Source organism: Macaca thibetana, chromosome 18, assembly GCF_024542745.1.
Source record: "Macaca thibetana thibetana isolate TM-01 chromosome 18, ASM2454274v1, whole genome shotgun sequence".
NCBI classification, from domain to species: domain Eukaryota; kingdom Metazoa; phylum Chordata; class Mammalia; order Primates; family Cercopithecidae; genus Macaca; species Macaca thibetana.
Genome location: NC_065595.1, coordinates 34,837,054 through 34,855,850, shown reverse-complemented (window position 1 = coordinate 34,855,850; position 18,797 = coordinate 34,837,054). Strand labels below are relative to the sequence as shown.

At 40.6% G+C, this 18,797-nt stretch overlaps 2 protein-coding genes across 6 annotated transcripts in view; one reads left to right on the top strand and one right to left on the bottom strand.

Annotated features, from left to right (window-relative positions):
- The window catches only part of HAUS1 (HAUS augmin like complex subunit 1), a 983,957-nt gene that overhangs the window by 687,640 nt on the left and 277,520 nt on the right, over positions 1-18,797 (top strand). The gene's annotated exons all lie outside the window — the stretch shown is intronic.
- Positions 1-18,797, bottom strand: part of EPG5 (ectopic P-granules 5 autophagy tethering factor) — a 131,476-nt gene that overhangs the window by 5,192 nt on the left and 107,487 nt on the right. For all 5 annotated transcript variants that reach the window (XM_050767944.1, XM_050767946.1, XM_050767947.1 and 2 more), the window contains 8 exons: positions 17,643-17,818; positions 14,656-14,841; positions 13,891-14,100; positions 12,733-12,877; positions 7,166-7,408; positions 5,641-5,857; positions 4,928-5,143; positions 2,655-2,769 (listed from right to left, as the gene is read on the bottom strand). In XM_050767944.1, coding sequence (XP_050623901.1) covers positions 2,655-2,769; positions 4,928-5,143; positions 5,641-5,857; positions 7,166-7,408; positions 12,733-12,877; positions 13,891-14,100; positions 14,656-14,841; positions 17,643-17,818 — 1,508 coding nt within the window. The remainder of the gene's footprint in view (positions 1-2,654; positions 2,770-4,927; positions 5,144-5,640; positions 5,858-7,165; positions 7,409-12,732; positions 12,878-13,890; positions 14,101-14,655; positions 14,842-17,642; positions 17,819-18,797) is intronic.

The following is an 18,797-nucleotide window of genomic DNA, read 5'->3' as shown; positions in this document are numbered from 1 at the left end:
TTTCTGTTCTGTGCTGTTTCCCAAACTTGCCTTACCAAGAGCCACTGCTGTGGCAGGCTGCTCTTGTTGCTGGGCACCTCACCTGCCACACCCATTTCTAAAGCCTGCCCTGTCCTCATTCTCCCCAGTCCCACCTGTGGGGTCCTCCCCACCAGAATGTCCACTCCCTCCGTTCCTAGGGCCCAACCGGAAATCCCAAGCACCAGCCTCATCTTGCTAAGGTGAAATCTGTTCAATCTGCTGTTGGATATGTTCCTAGATTATGAGATAATGTTATATGAAACTGTCTAACGGAAAGGAATTCTAGAGGAACCAGTTGCTAAGTGCTGCCAAGAGTAAGTGAGGTTGTTAAATCTGCCAACAAGCATGAAGTACATAGGTTCCTCCCGAATCCTTCTGACAAATGACACAAAATCATGGCAGAAACTGTTTCCATTCCTCTCTTCAGAGGAAGAAGGAAAGAAAAACATTCTTTGACTCCAGAATTTTGATTATTCCTTTCTTCATAGTAGGAGAAGAGAAGGGGAAGAGACTGTATATAGAGAAAACAAAAAATCAACAGCGGCCCTTGATTTTTAGGTGGGGAGTTTCATTTTCCAACGTGACAAACTCATCCACCCCAGGATTCTGATGGTGTTCCCCTCCTCACTGGGGGACATCCCCCACCATGGAGTGCCCCACTCCCTCCTTGTCCCTTTTACAGAAACCATTGCACTAGAAAATATGTATTAAAAGATGGAATGTGGTTGATTCAAAAACAAAAAGAAGTGATTTTTTTGAGGATGATAAATAAACCGGAATTTTAGAAATTAACTACCAGGAGGGCTGTAGATGGAAGTCTTTAGGTTGAAAATAAACTGAAGGTATCTGGGCACCAAATTAGGAGCTATGTAAACAGAGTTCAATTTAAGAATAGGAATCAATTGGGACAGGCATTTCCCATGAACCACAGTGTCTCTCTGTCTCTCTCCCTCTCCTTTCCTTCTTTAAATTTAGTCCCCCAAACAGTCTACTTTGACAGTTTGCCTAAGAATAACCATTTTCTAAAAAGACAACTTTCTTCAAATCTGAATATCCTGATGACAAATATGTATGGGACATGCAGGGAGTCATCACTCTAAGTCTAAAGAAATGAAGACAAAGAGGCCAGGCCTGGACAGCCCAGAACCCCAGTTAAAGCAAGAAACTGATGCTCCAGGTACTGGTGGCCACAGGAGACGTAGCCTTCTCAAATACACCCTGCATCTCACTGACTGCACAACCTGCCCTCAGGATTTTCATCTGCCCACCGGGATGTTTCATGTAAGACAACAGGGGATTCAAACAGCAGCTGTCTAGGCAATGAGTGACAACTATCAGCTATTTAATAAGCCCAGATCCCTGTGAAGAACCTGTTAATTATTCTGTCTGATCCTTGCTCTTAATAACCAAGATCTGACATTGCACGTGGCTGGCTTAAACATGAAAAAGCTGCCCCAGCAGAGGAGCTCAGGTGTTTAAGCTCTGACCACTTACAGAGACAGCCCTGCAGAGTGGGGAATGGGAGAGGCCTGGAGCCAGACTGGCCAGTATGAATTCCAGCCCCAACACTTACTAGGTGTCTGATTTGGGACAAATTACTTAGCCTTTCTCTATCTCTCTTTCCTCATCCAAAAAACCAGGATAATAATATTTCCTAGCTGGATGCAGTGGCTTATGCCACTTGGGAGGCTGAGGGTAAGAGGATCACTTGAAGCCAGGAGTTTGAGAACAACCTCAGCAACAAAGCGAGACCTAGTCTCTACAAAAAAAATTTTTTTAATTAGCCAGGAGTGGCAATGCATGCCTGTAGTCCTAACTACTTGGGAGGCTGAGGTGGGAGGACTGCTTGAGCACAGGAGTTCAAGGCTGCAGTGAGATATGATCACACCATTGCACTCCTGCCTGGGCAACAGAATAAAACCCTGTCTTAAAAAATAAAATAGTTTCTGTGCTATAGCATTGCTATGAGGATTAAATGAGTTAACGCTTTAACTCATTAATATTGGTCAAGTTAAAACTTGTAACAGTACCTGGCACAGAGGAAGGACTCATGAATGCTGACCATCATTTTTTACTGTGCACCTTTGTACCTGGCCAGCATGTCCATAGGAATGTGGCCTTCCATGTGTATAGAAGAAGCTGTCATTTCTAGCTACCATTCTGCCCATGTTAGGTTATTCTAGCATCAGTCAACAATAGTCAACCTTCAGACTCACAAAACAGGAACTACTTTCTCGGTTCCAAGCTAAAGCTCAGCTAATTTCCATCCATTCCAACTGTAGCCTCATCTTCTGTGCAAGATCCCAGTCCCCAGCTCCAGCCCCTGCTCCAGCCCAAGCAGGTGGCAGATAAGTGCATATTCACACTTATCAGAACCAAATTTAATCCTAGACAGACTTTCATTTGGCCTTACTTTTCTACAGTGACAGTAACAGTGATCTAGACAACTGCCTACAAAAATTTGGAGGTGGGCACGTGAAACCATTTTCCAATAAGTAGGGCACATGAAAGGGAACAGTGTGCTACCACCACAGAGCATCATGTCGTGATGGGCACAGGCTACGGCTGCCACCTCACTGCCTTCTAGGGAAGATGTGCAGGCAAACTTCTAACCCTTCATTGTAAATACTGACCTGCTGAGCTTTGGGAGTCAGATGTAATTCAGAGCCAGGCTTCAAACGGATCTGATCTTCCATAGGAACCTGAACTGAAAGGAAGGCAGCCATGCTTCGGGCAACCACTCGGAACCTTAGGCATTAGGGAGAGGTCAGAAGAAGTAAATGGCTATTAAAGTAAGCATTTTGAAATAAACACCATATTCTCTATGACAAAACAACACTAACACATTTCCAGATCGACTGTGTTGTTCACCTTCTCAGGAAAATCTTAAAATATGATCAAGAAGAAGTTTTATCCATTATCACCATCCAAACAATATATGTATAAATCAGATTCAAGAATGAAAGTGTTGGCAAAGATGTGGAATAACTGGAACCCTTGCACATTGCTGGTGGGAATGTAAATGGTGCAGGCACTAGGGAAAACAGTCTGGCAGTTCCTCAACAAGTGAAGCATAGAGTTACCATAGGACCCAGCAATTCCGCTCCTGGGTATACACCAAAAAGCTAAAAACAGATGTTCTAACAAAAACTGGTACACAAATGCTCATAGTAGCATTATCTGCAATAGCCAAAAGGCTGAAACAATCCAAATGTCCATCAGCTAATGAATGGATAAACAAAATGTGGAATACAAAAGAATATTATTCAGCCATAAAAACAAATGAAGTACAGATACATACTACAACATGGATGAACCTTGAAAACTTTATGTTAAGTGAAAAAAGTCCAACATAAGCGGCCACACATTATATGATTCCATTTATGTGAAATGTCCAAAATAGGACTGACTATATAAAGTCATAATGTCAATTAGTGGTTGCCAGAGACATGGGGGTTGAAGGGAATGGAGGTGACTACTTAATGAGTGTAGGACTTCCTTTTGGAGTGATAAAAATGTTCTGAAGCTAGATTGTGGTGATGGCTGCAACAATATTGTGAATGTTTTAAACGTCACTGAATTGTGCATATGAAAATGGTTACCGTGGAAAGTTTTAAGTTATGTGTATTTTATCACAATTTAAAAAAAAAAAGAATAAAAGACACAAGCCAAATTTAAGTAAAACAAAATCATGCAGTCCTGCTATCTTCTACCTCAAACCAAGAAACAAGATGTTAACTGGTTTGGAATGAGTGAGTCCCAATACAACACCACAATGGGCTATTCCACAAGAATGCTGACATCATCAAGTTTGCAAATTCTTTTCAACACTGACAAGGGCTTAAAAAGAAAACCATGACGTAAGCAAGTACGATGAGAGAAAATGGGAAGCTAATGGCAAATTCTTCCATGCCTTGGGATTTTTTGCAACAAAAATCCAGACTTGTTTCTCATTACTTATCCTTCTTACCAACAGGCCTTTTATTCGTTTTTTCTTTTTTTTTTTTTGAGACAGTCTTGCTCTGTTGGCCAGGCTGGAGTGCAGTGGTGTGATCTTGGCTCACTACAACCTCTGCCTGCTGGGTTTAAGCAATTCTGCTTCAGCCTCCTGAGTAGCTGGGACTACAGGTGCTTGCCACCACACCCAGCTAATTTTTGTATTTGTGTTTGTATTTTTATTTATTTATTTTTGAGACAGGGTCTGACTCTGTCACCTAGGCTGGAGGGCAGCGGCATAATTTCAGCTCACTGCAACCTCTGTCTCCTGGGTTCAAGCGATTCTCCCACCTCAGTCTCCAGAGTACCTGGGACTACAGGCATGTATCACCATGCCCGGCTAATTCCTGTATTTTTTGGTAGAAACGGGGTTTTACCATGTTGGCCAGGCTGGTCTCGAACTCCTGACCTCAAGTGATCTGCCTGCCTTGGCCTCCCAAAGTGCTGGGATTACAAGTATCAGCCACCACGCCCGGCCACCAACAGATCTTAACCCAGCTTGACTACCGAACAGTTCACTAGACTGAGTCCCTCACAGGTTCTGGGTTTCCCTGAACCCATCAAGTACCCACCTGACTTGGCTTTTAAACTAAGCTCGCATACCATCCATGACTGGTTCCAAACCAAAAAGAAATCAGTAGTGCAGTTAGGTTACAAAATCCAAACACAACAGGAGATACTATTAAAAGTACTGTTTGAACTGAAAATTTTCTTAAAAGGTAAGAAAAAATTAAAAATGCTTTTTAGAATATAAAGATGTAATCAGGCTGTGTTTTCTTTTTTTTCCATTAATCTCCCTGGAGAACCTAGATCCTAAGTCGAAAAACCTACTAAAGTATCACAACCTGTAAGTAGGTACAGATGTCTGAGGCCTGTTTAGAAGAACAGTGTTAGAAAGGCGCTTCCTTACCTGTTAGACAAGGGCGACTTCCGGCCCAACCCAATCGCTCCCAGGATCCCAGAGCTGAGTCTCTCCTCAGCCACGAGGTTCTGCCTGCTCTGAACCATGAGCAGAATTCGAATGACAGATTCTGTCAGGACGGAGTCATTCTGCTCTGTCTGAATGAGGGAGAGCTGAAGGACTTGGTGCCACCACAAAAACAGCTTTGCCTCTTCCTCCACGGAGCTAGGGAAGGCACCAGAGGAAAATAAAATTAGAAGTAAATTTTTTCCACTCTGATTTAACTGCAAGTCCACATCAGAGTTTTAAGGATAGAAGATATTCAATACTTCAAAAGCATAGGCTAACGGCTGATGTAAATAGAGCAATGGGATTGCAACTGCCGCCATCTGTGGAACATCTACTACATGCCACCATGATGAACTTCGTGTTCTTCCACTTCATCCTCATGACAGCCCTATCAGGTAGGGGTTACTATCTCCACTGAACCAGTAAGGAAACTGATGCTTGGCGTTTCAACGTGCCAGTTTTAGGAAACAAAAAATCTCCTCAGAAGATTAGCCCATTAATTAAGAATCTTTCCAAAACCACTGTCACCATACCTTAAAACCTTATTTTGTATGCACCACTTGGTTCTGTGTACTTAAAGCTACACTTAAGCTCTAAATTCCAAGTTAACCAAATACAGCAAGTTTGATGTAACAGCCTGAGGGCCAACGTACCTTGGGTACACCTGTTCCAGCCACTTGCTTAAGATGAGCAGCACTTTCATTTCGTTCCTTAGAGTCTGTTCGCTGTTTAAACACTGAAGCAGGTAGACGTAAAGAGTCAAGTAACTGCCCAGGGTGAGGCACTCCTGCAGGAACTCTTCCATGGTGAGCTCGGGAACCTGAAGGGATACCAGAATGGGCCCCCATCCTGAATTCTGATTGAGAGGGCCTAAGAACATGAAGAAGAGACATTAAGATATAGGCAAGAATACAATTACTTGATAACTCTAGCAAATACTTTCACTTTAAGCTTCATGATTTTTTTTTTTTTTTTTGACATAGCAACCTATGAGATAAGCTTCATGTCAAGACAACATTTCTTACAGTGACCCTGGAGGCTACAAAAGTCAAATACACCTCAGGTCTCAGACTGGGAAGCCCTTGGGCCAGATGCTTGTCTCCAGCGTAGCCACCAGAAAGGTTTAAGAAATCAGAATTCAGGGTTGCATACGTATAAATCACCTTTCTATCACATTATGATCCTTAAAACCACATGTAGACACTGCCTGTCCTGATCAGCTAAGAGGTTTAACTTTAATACCCTTTTTAAGAACATATGAACACTTACGCTTTCCCACGGGAAACTCTTATCACTCAATCTGTGAGAAGTTTTAGTTATCAAAGCTTAGTTTACCTCATGTATTGAAACTGTTTGATTTTTAGGAACACAGATAAGTTTGGAATAGCAGTGTTATTCTAATGGTTCTCCACTCTTTGGGGAAGGGAGGGTGGACTAGCATGGTGACATGCACACCACCTCCATGTTGGGCATGTGCTGTTCATGGGGAGTCAGGACAGGGCAGATGGCAGGTTGTGGGCACCTCCTGAATCCTTGCTCCGATACCCTCCTTCTCACCCCTCTTTCTCTCCCACTGACTGCAGTGTGATGTGTTATCTGGATATCAGAGGTGAGAAATGCTGTTCTCAGCAATTCTTAATCAGACTAAGCCACTTCCAGAGTCTGAGAGTTTAGAAGTAGACAGTAAAACATATTTTTAAAAAGGAGGGGTGACAATGAATGAGCCCTTCATAATGCTTTAAAAGATCTGATAAGCAGCAATTTTAAAAACTTCTATGAAAACTCCTTTTACCAAAAGTGACAAACACAGGGAAAATTAACCTCATGAACCATGGTATATAGCATTTGTTTTGAGGACTATGACTTGGCCTGTGACACAACACAATTTGCATGTCATAACAGGTTGGTCTGACCCTCCAAAACCAACGTGAAGTGGATTAGAGCTTCTCTCCCTTGAAACGTGATTGTACTAACAGACATGGCCACAGGTTCTCATGCTAACTGCAGATCTTTATGAAAAATACATATATTCAGAAACATCCACAACATTTGCAGAGCAGAAAATTAGAATGACACATCCCTCACTGGGAAGAGTCTAGAAAGATATCTCCCGATGACAATGCTTTCATCTTTCTGGAAAAGACCAATACAATGGAGCGTAAGATGACCTCCTCTTACTTTCTTTGAAGTAGGCAGTGATGCAGGCTTCTGTAGTCTCAGCCATGTGGCGGACGGACGCCAGGCTCTGGCAGGCTGCTGTTAAAAGGGGCAGCACCACCAGTCCATGCATTTTTTGGCCAATCCAGGTCCGGATACTGCCCCGAAGGAACTCTGCCGTTGGAATAGTCGCGTTGTTCATCATCATCAGGACTTCCATAAAGAGGCTGCTGAGGGCCATGTGGCGGGTCTGGCTTTCCATATCTGAAAGGAACATAGAGACACTCAAGAATGGCTGCCAGAAAGGTGCTATCCACGTGATCAGGAGAATAACAGTACTTCAATCTTAGCTGCTCTCCAGGGAGATACTCTCCAGTGCTAGTAGCTGACTGCAAGGGACCAGAAGGAAGGCTCTGGATGGTGTTGAGTTTGTACAGATAGTATGCGGCACACAGTTTCTAAGAGTAAAAGCAGGAACTACTGTGAGTTCCCTGGGTACAGCAGCATAGCAGAGCAATACCTTAATAAATAGACAAATCTGAAGCTGGTGTGAAAGAGTAACTTATCAGAACATGCCTAGTCAGTCTTTATTTTCCAACCTTTGTTCATGGAAAACCAAATACGTAGATCTCACCAGTCATTCAGTAAACCAAGAGCAACAGTACCCACTATCACTGCCATCACTGTCAATATTCTAGGGTGATTTCCACACATTAAAGGTTATTACTTAAAACTAAATATAAATGTAAGGAAAAATCTTAGCAAAGCGTCCTAACAGCAGCTCTTTTATTTCTTTGTTTTTTAAATAAGGAAAGTAAGCCGACTGGTAATTTTTCAAAAAAGTTGGAGGTAAAAAGAGAGGAATTCAAGAAAAAGAACAAATTCATTTTACAAGAGAACTGCAAATAAGAGAAGTTCACTGAGGTAGATTCCTTCTTCACATTCAAAAACAGAAAATATATTTTACTGAGAGTTAACTGGAATAATTATGACAACTCTTCTAGCTCTCCCTAAGCTGGGTACATTTTTTTAAGAAGTAGAACTGTAGCTTTCACACCACAAGGATTCAGTATTTATGTCAACAGGAAGGGTAAAAAGTTGAGAGATCTTATTCATCGCATCTATCAAAGCAAATTCATCTACTTAAGCAGGGTTAAATAAACCTCACTTAATCTTTCTGTACGACCTACTTACTGTCAAGCAAGGACTTAAAAAACAAGTTTGAGAGAGATAATAACAGTATGTCTGTCTATTTCTTCATGTATTTCCACGGGTACAAATATTCTTGGAAATAAAGGCTCATCTCTGAATTTCAACTGAATAGCAATTTAAATTTTATCTCTTAATTATGACTAATAGGAATAGATTACTACAACAGACCCCAGTCTCTCCCATTTCTGTTCATCATCAACAGGGCTCTCAAATCTTTTCCTAAATACCATATCTGATCCTATCACTCTTCTGACGAAGATCTTTCCAGAATACCCTTCTCCCCTTTCCATGGCCAGCTATTATTCAACCCTTCTGGTTCAATCACATCTGACCAACTCTAGAACAGTTTCTCCAGCATTGCTTGCTGATACTTCTTTTCCATAAGATTCACTGAATGTGGCTGACTTGCCAGGCTGATGCTAAAATTTTAGATACTATCTCACCTGATACTTACAATATCTACATGAAATAAGTATGATTATTAACAACATCTAGCACTGTTTCATGTTTATTGGTCAGCAGGATATTTTCTTTTACAGAATGTCGTTTCAAGGGTCTCGTCCATTTTTTTCTACTAAGTTGTCTTTTTCTTCCTTGTTTTATCTGGTGTGACAATCTTAATCATTCACAGTTACTATAATTAATTACTGACGTAGCTGGGTCTAAGTCTACTGTCTTCCTGTATGTATCCTATTTGTCCCTCCTATTCTACATTCCTTTTTCTCTCTTTTGCCTCTTTTAGATTATTATTCTATTTTTTCCCTGTTTCAGCTTGAAAACGAAATCCTCTCTTAAAATTCTCATAGTGGTTATCCTATAAACGAAAACATGCATTCCTGATTTTTTGAAGTCTGATGTTAATTGGTTCCCAGATGATGTAATGGCTTTGGAACATTCTAATTTCATTTCTCCACTGTTGCCATAACCCAATAAGCCATTTCTATTATTACTGTTGCATACAGTCATATTTCATTTAGATTTACCCACACATTTACCAGTTTCATTGTTCTTCATTCTTAGTTTCTTACTATTTATTTTCTCTTTATTATTTCCTCCCTTCTACTGCCTTTGATTGTTATTTTGCTGTCTTTTTAAATAACTGTTTAATGTTTTTTAATTTTTACCTTTTAAAAAAGTCTATGATGAGCATTTATGGCCCTAAAAGTAACTGATACAGTTTGGATCTGTGTCCTCACCAAATCTCATGTTGAACCGCAGTCCCCAGTGTTGGAGCAGAGTTTAGTGGGAGGTGGCTGAATGTGGGGTTGGGTCCTTCATGAATGGTTTAGCACCATCCTCTTGGTGCTGTTCTCATACTAGAGTTCTCAGGGATGTGGTAGTTTAAAAGTGTGCAACATCTCCTTCTCACTCATTCTCTCTCCTGCTCCTTCTCTGGCCATGTGGAGTGTTACTCCCATTCTGTGTTCTGCTGTGATTGTAAGTTTCCTGAGGCCTCTCCAGAAGCCAAGCAGATGGCAACATCATGCTTCCTGTACAGCCTCTAGAACCATGAGTCAACTGAACCTGTTTTCCTTATAAATCACCCAGTGTTGGGTTTTTCTTTATAGCAGTGTGAGAACAGGCTAAATCTGTATCCCACAAATTTTGATGCACTGTATTTTACTATTCAGTTCTAAGTATTTTAAATTTCTATTATGATTGTTCCTTTGGCCATCAGTTATTTAAAAGTTTGCTTCTTAATTTCCACAGTGTTTCTCCCTCTAGTTCTATTTAGTTACTGATTTTTTTTTTTTCTATGTCATGCAACTTCAGGGCAGAAATACACAGAGATGAACATCTGGCTTTTACAAAGTTTTCTGCCTTACAGTTCTATTTATCTGATATTAATATAGCTATGCCAGCTCTCTATTTTAATATTTGCCTGATATAATCATCTTATGGAACGCTTTCTATATCTTTATGCTTTTGATGTATTTCTTACAAACAGCTTAAAGCTAGATGTTTTTGGTTATTAATCTACCTTAACAATCTTTGTCTTTTAACTTGAGCATTAGTCCCTTTACCAACACATTTGAATTTTATCATCTTATTTTGGTTATTTTTCTCACTTTCTCCATGCTTCCTTTCTTGCCTTCTTTGGACTGAACATACTTTGGCCATTCCTTTTAATCTCCCTCTACTGACTTGGAAATTGTACATTTTAATTTCTATTCTTTTGGTTAATTTCTTAAAGTTGTTGATATTCATACTTTATCAAGGTATAATCTCTTGACCCACTAAACAGTAGTTGAACCTTAGAACACTTTTAACTCAACCTCCTTCCTAGCATGCTTTAGTATTTTCTTTAGTGACATCTACTGGGACAAACACTCTCAGGGCTCAATGAAAGTATGGTTCTTTACCTCCTCTTCTTCATTAAAGGGTGGCTTTTCTTAGTTTACAATTCTAGGTTATGAGTCATTTTCTCATAGCACATTGAAGTTGTTATCCCACTGTCTCCTGTAAGAAGATTCTTTGATTGATATTGAGAAGTCAGCTGTTAGTCTAAATGTTGCTCCTTGGTAGGTAATCTGCCTTTCCTTCCTGGATGTAAAGGGTTTTGTTTTGTTCTATTTTTTAAATTTTGCCACTGGTGCTTCTGCAGGTTCACTATAGTGTATACAGGTTTGAATTTCTTTCCATATATCCTGCTTGGGATTTGCTGGGTTTACTGAATTTGAGGATTGTTGTCTTCATGAGTCCTGAAAATTTTCAGCCTTACTGTCTCTTCAGATATTGCTTCTCCCCAGTTAAGTATCTCCTCTCCTTCTGGAATTCTACTTAGATAATCGGATGTATATTATACCTTCTCAGCCTATCCTCTATGCCTTTTAACCTCACTTTCACATTCTTTTTGTTTGTTGTAGAGATGGGTTCTCAGTATGTTGCCCAGGCTGGAGTGCAGTATTCAGACACAGTCATTGCACACTGTGGCCTCGAATTCCTGGCCTTAAGCAATCCTCCTCCTCGACCTCCATGCCCAGCTCACTTTTACATTCCTTCTCTGTTTCTCTGTGCTGCAATCTGAGTATTTTCTTCAGTTTTATTTTCCAGTTTACCAATTTTCTCTTCAGATGGGTTTAATCTACTGTTGAACTTATCCATTAACTTTATTATAATCTTCATATTTTTCATTTCTAAAATATATAAATCTCTCAAATCTGCATATTTCTACAATCTCTTGCTTCTTACTGATATCTTCAATCCTCTCTTATTTCAGCATATAATAAAAATGTCTTTTTGCTTACTGTACTAATTAATCCACTATCTTCAATCTTTTCATTTCTGACACTGCTGTTGTTTTCTATTACTTTGCTCATGGTGTCTTGTGTCCTTATGTGTTTTGTGACTTTTTTACTGTGACTTTCTTGGAACTTTGAGGCTTGAGTTAAAGATGGGTTTCTCCAAACAGGATCTATGGTTGCTTTTTGCAGTGGCACTGCCAACCCAGAACTACTCTAAATTCTTAGACTGAGGTTGTTGTTATTATTGCTGTTTTTAACGATCTAGGTAGTCTGAATTCTTGCTTCAAAACCACATGAGGGTCAGCTTATCAATTCTCAAAACAGATATCTCTTTTCCTGCATAAACATTTAACCTAACAACATTTCCTACATAAACATTTAACCTAACAGCAAGGCCAAAACGGATAACTGTCTTTGCCTTCTTTTCACAAGAGGAGGTTTACTTCTAGATCATCTTTACAGTAAAAATGTCACCCTGTGGATTATGCATTGGATTTCCTTTTAGGCTCCCATCTTAGGCAGGCCCTGGGCTTTACCGCCTCCCCCTAATATCCAACATATTCAGCAAAACTCTTCAGGGTGACAGCAGCCTCAGAACTCCATCTGCCTTGATGGGTTTCTCCTTTCACTTAGGTTTTGGCCTCTGAGGTTTCCTTACCTTTTGGCCACTCCACTGATAAATTTAATTTCCAGTTTCTTGAAAACATTTCATCCAGCACCTAGTTTGTCTTCAGCAGGAGAGGCAGTCAGTATGTCTAGTCCACCAAACTGCCAGGAGCAGAAGTTCTCCATACACAGTTTCTTGACAAGTCTACAGGTGATTCTGAAGTGCACTCCCAGTTAAAAGCCAAAATCCCTAGAAATACCGCTCCATAAAAGGTCTCTGGTATCTCCTAATCATTAGATCCCATTGTCCAGCTTAACGGTCAGTCTCACCCATCACCCACCAGCATCTGCCAGTGTCAGTCCTTCCCCACTGCTCAGTCCCTGGTGTCCAAACACCTCTCTGATCATTGCTTCTCTGGAAAGAGGAGTGCCAGTGTCCTGAACACCCTCCTGATCTCACAGTGCCTCACGCACAGCAGGAATGCATTGACTGAATGAATACAGGACTTCTGACTAGTCACTTACCGGGTGGGTTAAAGATAATGATATCATCTAAGAGCTTAGACATTTCCTGTTCTAGGACTGCTAAGGTGATTTTTCCATTTTGTTCCAGGGTGCTGAGGAATTGAACCATCTGATGAGTAAAAGCTTGGCATTTTGGAACTGCATCCTGACAAAAAAAAAAAAAAATCATTCAAATGAATCCAAGCAAGGAGTGTTAATTGCATATTTCCTGGGAGCATGGCACTGCAATGAATGCTTGGGTAGGGAGTAGAGGAGACAGAACAGGAAGCCACATGAAGACTTAGTCCCATGTGGCCCAAGGGCCCTGAGTCTAGTAAAAGGCAAATCTATGGTAACACTTTGACCAGGGCCCATGTTTTCCCAAATTCTGGCAGAATACTCTTCCTTTTTTTACTACAAGAATAACAACCAAACACTAACTACTTGCCAGACACTTTTCCAAAAACTTTTATGTTCATTATCTAATTCAACCCTCACAACACCGCTTTGAGGCAAGGTACTTTTTTTTTTTAAGACAGAGTCTCACTCTGTTGCCCAGGCTGAGTACAGGTTGTTCACTGCAACCTCCACCTCCTGGGTTCAAGCGATTCTCCTACCTCAGTCTCCCGAGTAGCTGGGACTACAGGCACATGCCACCACACCCAGCAAACTTTTGTATTTTTAGTAGAGATGGGGTTTCACCATGTTAACGAGGCTGGTCTTGAACTCCTGACCTCAGGTGATCCGCCTGCCTTGGCCTCCTGAAGTGCTGGGATTACAGGCGTGAGCCACCGCACCCAGCCTTTGCAAGGCACTATTTCTAATCAGATGAGAAAACTGAAGGACTTGTCCTGTCAGACCTCAAGCTCATATTACTACCCTCCCTCCCTCCCATTCTGCTGCCAATGACATTCAGATCATGAAACCAGCAGCTTGCTGGCAGCCCTCAATCCTTTTGACCTTTCGTCAACATGTGACATTGCTAGTAAGTAAAGGCTCTCCCAAAACGAGAACTCAACCCAAAAGATCTACAAGGCCAAAAGATGAGTATATGATAATACACATCCTCCAACTTCCTCTGCTGAGCACTTCCTAGGTTCAAGACTGTCCTTTGTAGCACTTATGCTACTACCAATCTCCAAGAACAGTCCCTGCCTTTTAAACTACCTCTCAACTTACCAGATGCTTCTGGCTGTCAGTAGGAATAGAAAGGCCCGCAGACACTTTTAGGAGCTTCATGATTAATTCAGCATAAGATTCTTTTGCCAGGATGATGGATGGCGGGTAATGGCTGCTGAAATAACCTAGCACACTCTGGTACGACACAATATCCACGAGATGCCATGAAAGTGAGCTTGTCTGTCCAAGAAGACTAAGTAAAGGTGAATCCTAAAAATAAAACACATATTCCTTTAGTTCCAGAGCCCCAATTTTTCCAGAAATATGTGTTGCTAACTAGTCTGTCGAATAACCACTAAGATGGCCTATGGTAAGCACAGAACAGTTACAATATCAAGTAAGTATCTACTCGAGTTAGGGGTACTAGTGAAAGCAATAACCAAAGTCTTGGCAAAAACACATTCATATTAAGATGTATTGAGTATCTGGGACCCAGGTTCTTTTCTTTCAAATGAACTCTCTGTTCTGGTGGGACATGCCAAAATTGACTTCAAGAAGCATACAAGAGATTGAACTAGATATTAATGAGATGTAAAATAAAGCTGATTAATATATTCTAACTCAGTGTGGTTCTTTGTATAATTTAGAATCAGATAATGAGCTATCCAAGAAAATCAGGCATTTGGTTAAAGGTACATCTCATATGCCAAGCATCTGTTCACACTGATAGGGGCACTGGAAAAACAAATGAAAAACTATGACCTAGTAGAAAGCAAAGATCTAAGCAGCCTTGCCAAATGTTTGCCATAAGCTTCCCAAACTTACTGTTTGGTCTACCAGTTGAACTTCCTTTGCCAATAAAATCATCATGAAAAGGAGGCAGACAATCATGCTGCGGGTTTCTGGGTGGGGACTGGGATTCCAGGCATCAGAGAGCACACTAACCCAATTGACTTCACAGAGTACAGACCCCAAAAATAAGAAACAGCTCTTGGGGCTTCCTCGTTCCACCTAGAAGGAAATGAATTAAAATCAATGTGTTGCCTTGTGCTATCTATGTATCTGGAAAATGTATGTAAATTATTTCATAATTACGTTTTTAAAAAACACTTTTTCCCCAGATTATATCACTTATAATCCCACCTCCTAGAGATTTAGACTTAATATTTGTAATATCTCTCCTTCCACAATGTATGTGTGTATATTTTAGTTTGTCTGTTCAGATTTCAGCATTTATTCCAATCATTCTTAACAAGTGAGGAATGACCTTCCCTAACCCCAACCTGGGTGGAGAATCGCTGCCACAGTAAGTCACTGGAGCTGCAGGGAGTGTATCAGAATCCTTGGGTGTGCCAGGACAGGGCAAAGTTGAGATTTACTAGTCAGTAGTTCCCAAACTTAAGTGCGCATCAGAACTAAATGGAAAGTGTATTAAAACAGATTGCTGGGCCTACCCCTAGAGCTTTTAATTTTGCACGTATGGGTTGGGAGCTCGAATGTGTAAGTTCCCGGGTAATGCTGATGCTTCTGTCCCAGGGACCACATTACTTTGAGATCTACTACACTAGTGTATATTATTTATATTGCCTTTTTTTTTGAGATGGAGTTTCACTCTCGTTGCCCAGACTGGAGTGCAATGGCACAATCTCGCCTCACCACAACCTCTGCCTCCCGGGTTCAAGCAATTCTCCCGCCTCAGCCTCCCGAGTAGCTGGGCGCCCACTCCCACACCCAGCTAATTTTTTATTTTATTATTTTATTGCTTATTTTTTATTTTATTTTTAGTAGAGACCGGGTTTCTCCATGTTGGTCAGGCTGGTCTTGAACCCCCAGCCTCAGGTGATCTGCCCACCTCGGCCTCCCAAAGTGCTGGGATTACAGGTGTCAGCCACTGTGCCCGGCCTATATTCCCGTTCTAATGTAATGTTGTATTATAACAATGTCTCCCCATTATTAGTCTTTACAATTTTTGATGACTGCATGTTTAAATTCTACTTAAAATATATTAGAGAGGCCGGGTGCAGTGGCTCACGCCTGTAATCCCAGCACTTTGGGAGGCCAAGGCGGGCGGATCACAAGGTCAGGCAATCGAGAACATCCTGGCTAACATGGTGAAACCCCATCTCTACTAAAAACACAAAAAATTAGCTGGGCCTGGTGGCAGGTGCCTGTAGTCCCAGCTACTTGGGAGGCTGAGGCAGAAGAATGGCGTGAACCCGGAAGGCGGAGCTTGCAGTGAGCCAAGATCGCGCCACCGCACTCCAGACTGGGTGACACAGCGAGACTCCATCTCAAAAAAAAATAAGAGAATGAGGAACAGATGTACTATAAAGTATATAAGAAACCTCAAAGATCTCTTACAAGCTATTTCAATACTTCTAATTTGTTTAAAATAAAACATGGCTACTCATGAATTTTTCCTTTCAATATGAAGATTAAAAGCTCTAGTCTATTTATAAAATCATGATCAACTGAATTTGGTGATGATTCATTTCTTCTCATTACTGTTATTATATTATGCTAACTACTAATTCTCTTCCTTTTAGAAAATGATTCTTCATTGTCCATTATAATCAGTTCTCTATCCTCACCCTCAACCCCACCAAAAAAAATATAGTTTATTATGCCAAGAAGACACAAAGAATTAAAACATCCCCAGCTTCTGGGGTGGTCAGGGTCATCTGCCATTAGAATAAAACTCCTAGAGACAGAGTCTACAGCGTCCCTTAACAGGCTGTGCTACTATTTAATCTGTCTTATAGTTAAGGTCATCCTTTTACTTAGTTAAAACTCCATCTTATAGTTCTTTAAACCACCTTTCTCTAGTATGGTCATAATGGTGATAAATATTTACTTAATGCCTGTCTCATATACTAAATCTAGCTATAAAATCATTCTTAAGTCTTGAATTTCTCTAGAACAACTGCCCTCAGCTTTTCTTGCATTTCAGCTACTGAGGAGTGGCTGACAAGACAGCACAGATAGGCTTCCATTAAGGGCACTAAAAAAGTTAAGTACATTTTGCTAACTGTCATAAATAAGTGTATGTCTGTATCAAAGCACTTAAGGTGTCTCAGTAATAAATGTGATAGTAAGAGTAAACACTAACTGATGAGACTATGAACAAATGAACTGAAACTACCATAAAAACCTAAGATAAGAGTGTAATTAAAAAAAAAAAGAAAAAAGAAAAGCGATAACAGCTCCAAATGCCTGACTGATATGTAAGTTACACTACACTGTCTGTTTTCTGGTTTTTGTAACCATTGCTTCTACTGCAAAGACTCACACATACTCTCTTTTTTCAGGTCATTTCAGGTCTGTACACGATTATGATGCATTCGTCGGTTGTCACAATGCATTTTATCTCATATAATCAAATTATTCACTTGCATGACTGCTAAAAGAAACTAATAGCTTCAGTACCAATTTACATTTTGCTTTAATAGAACATTTAACAATACACAGTTGATGACACAAACTGTAATGACACAAACACATCAACAACAACCAAGATTAAGCATAATGGAGGCATTAAACTATGTACTCACACATGACAAAGCCTAGGGGATGACTGACATATTATAGATCAAATCTTTCTCTGGGTTTTAAAAATGGTCCTGTAGATGTGTTAATACAATGAAATGACTTCCATGGGACACTGTTTTCCACAAGCACCACCGAGGCAACACAGAATGTATTCATGGTCCATACTGGCACACACTGCCACTATGCCTAACAACCACAGTGACCAGGCTGCTCCCTGGAAACCAGATCTCTCTGGGCTGCAACCCGGGGAGTGAAGGGCTTACTTTGAAGAAGGCCTCCATGAGCATCTGGTCAGGGTGCAGGTCCTTCCACGGCAGTTTCCGGTACGCGCTATGGAAAGTGTACAGAATGAACTCTGGCATTTTGGGTGCTGTACATGCTTCGCAATAATGCATCAGGTGCAACCAAAGGGCTCCTTCATCACCTGGCAACAGCTTATCTAGAATTTAAAAAGAAAATAGAGCTGAAGACCTTTGGTTTACCTTTTTTAAAAAAAATGCAAATTTGAACTAAAAATCTAAAACCGAAGGTTCTCGTTATTGACCCAATTTCAGATTTTCATGTGGGGAGAGTGCTTAAGGGGACTACTGGTAGATTAGTAATAAAGAATGGCACTTCATTTACCCACTTGGGTAACTGGAGTGAGCAGACGCTCATTTTAAGCTTTTCTTTAAAATTTCTAAATATATGGCTTTTTAACTGAAATATGCTCCTACAGCCTGCTGCCCTCAGTATGTATTCAGCTTTACACATTTAGTGCTTCATTCATTTGGCACTCAGGAGAAATCCAATATTCCCCAAAAAGAAATGTTCCATTTTTTAAAAGAAGACATACAAATGGCCAATAGGTGCATGAAGAAATGCTCAGCGTCACTGATCATTAGGGAAATGCAAACCAAAACCACAACAAGATATCAGTGCACAGCTGTTAGGATAGCTGTTATCAAAAAGATGAACGATAACCAGTGTTAGAGAGGATCTGGAGAGAAAGAAACTCTTAAACACCGTTGGTGGGAGTGTAAATTAGTACAACCATTACGGAAAAAGGCATGGAGGTTCCTCAAAAAACTAAAAATAGAATACCATATGATCCAGTAATCTCACTTCTGGGTATACATCCAAAAGAAAGGAAATCGATAGGCTGAAGGGATAACTGCACTCCCACTTTCACTGCAGCATTATTCACAATAGCCAAGATATGGAAACAACCTAAGCATCCTTCAAAAGATGAATGGATTTTTCTAAATGTTGTGTATACACACAATGGAATACCAGTCTGCCTTAGAAGAGGAGGAAATCCTGTCATTTGCAACAACACGAATGAATCTGGAGGACATCATGCTAAGTGAAGAAAACCAGGCACAGAAAGACAAATGCCACATGATCTTACTCATATGTGGAATCTAATAAGTTGAACT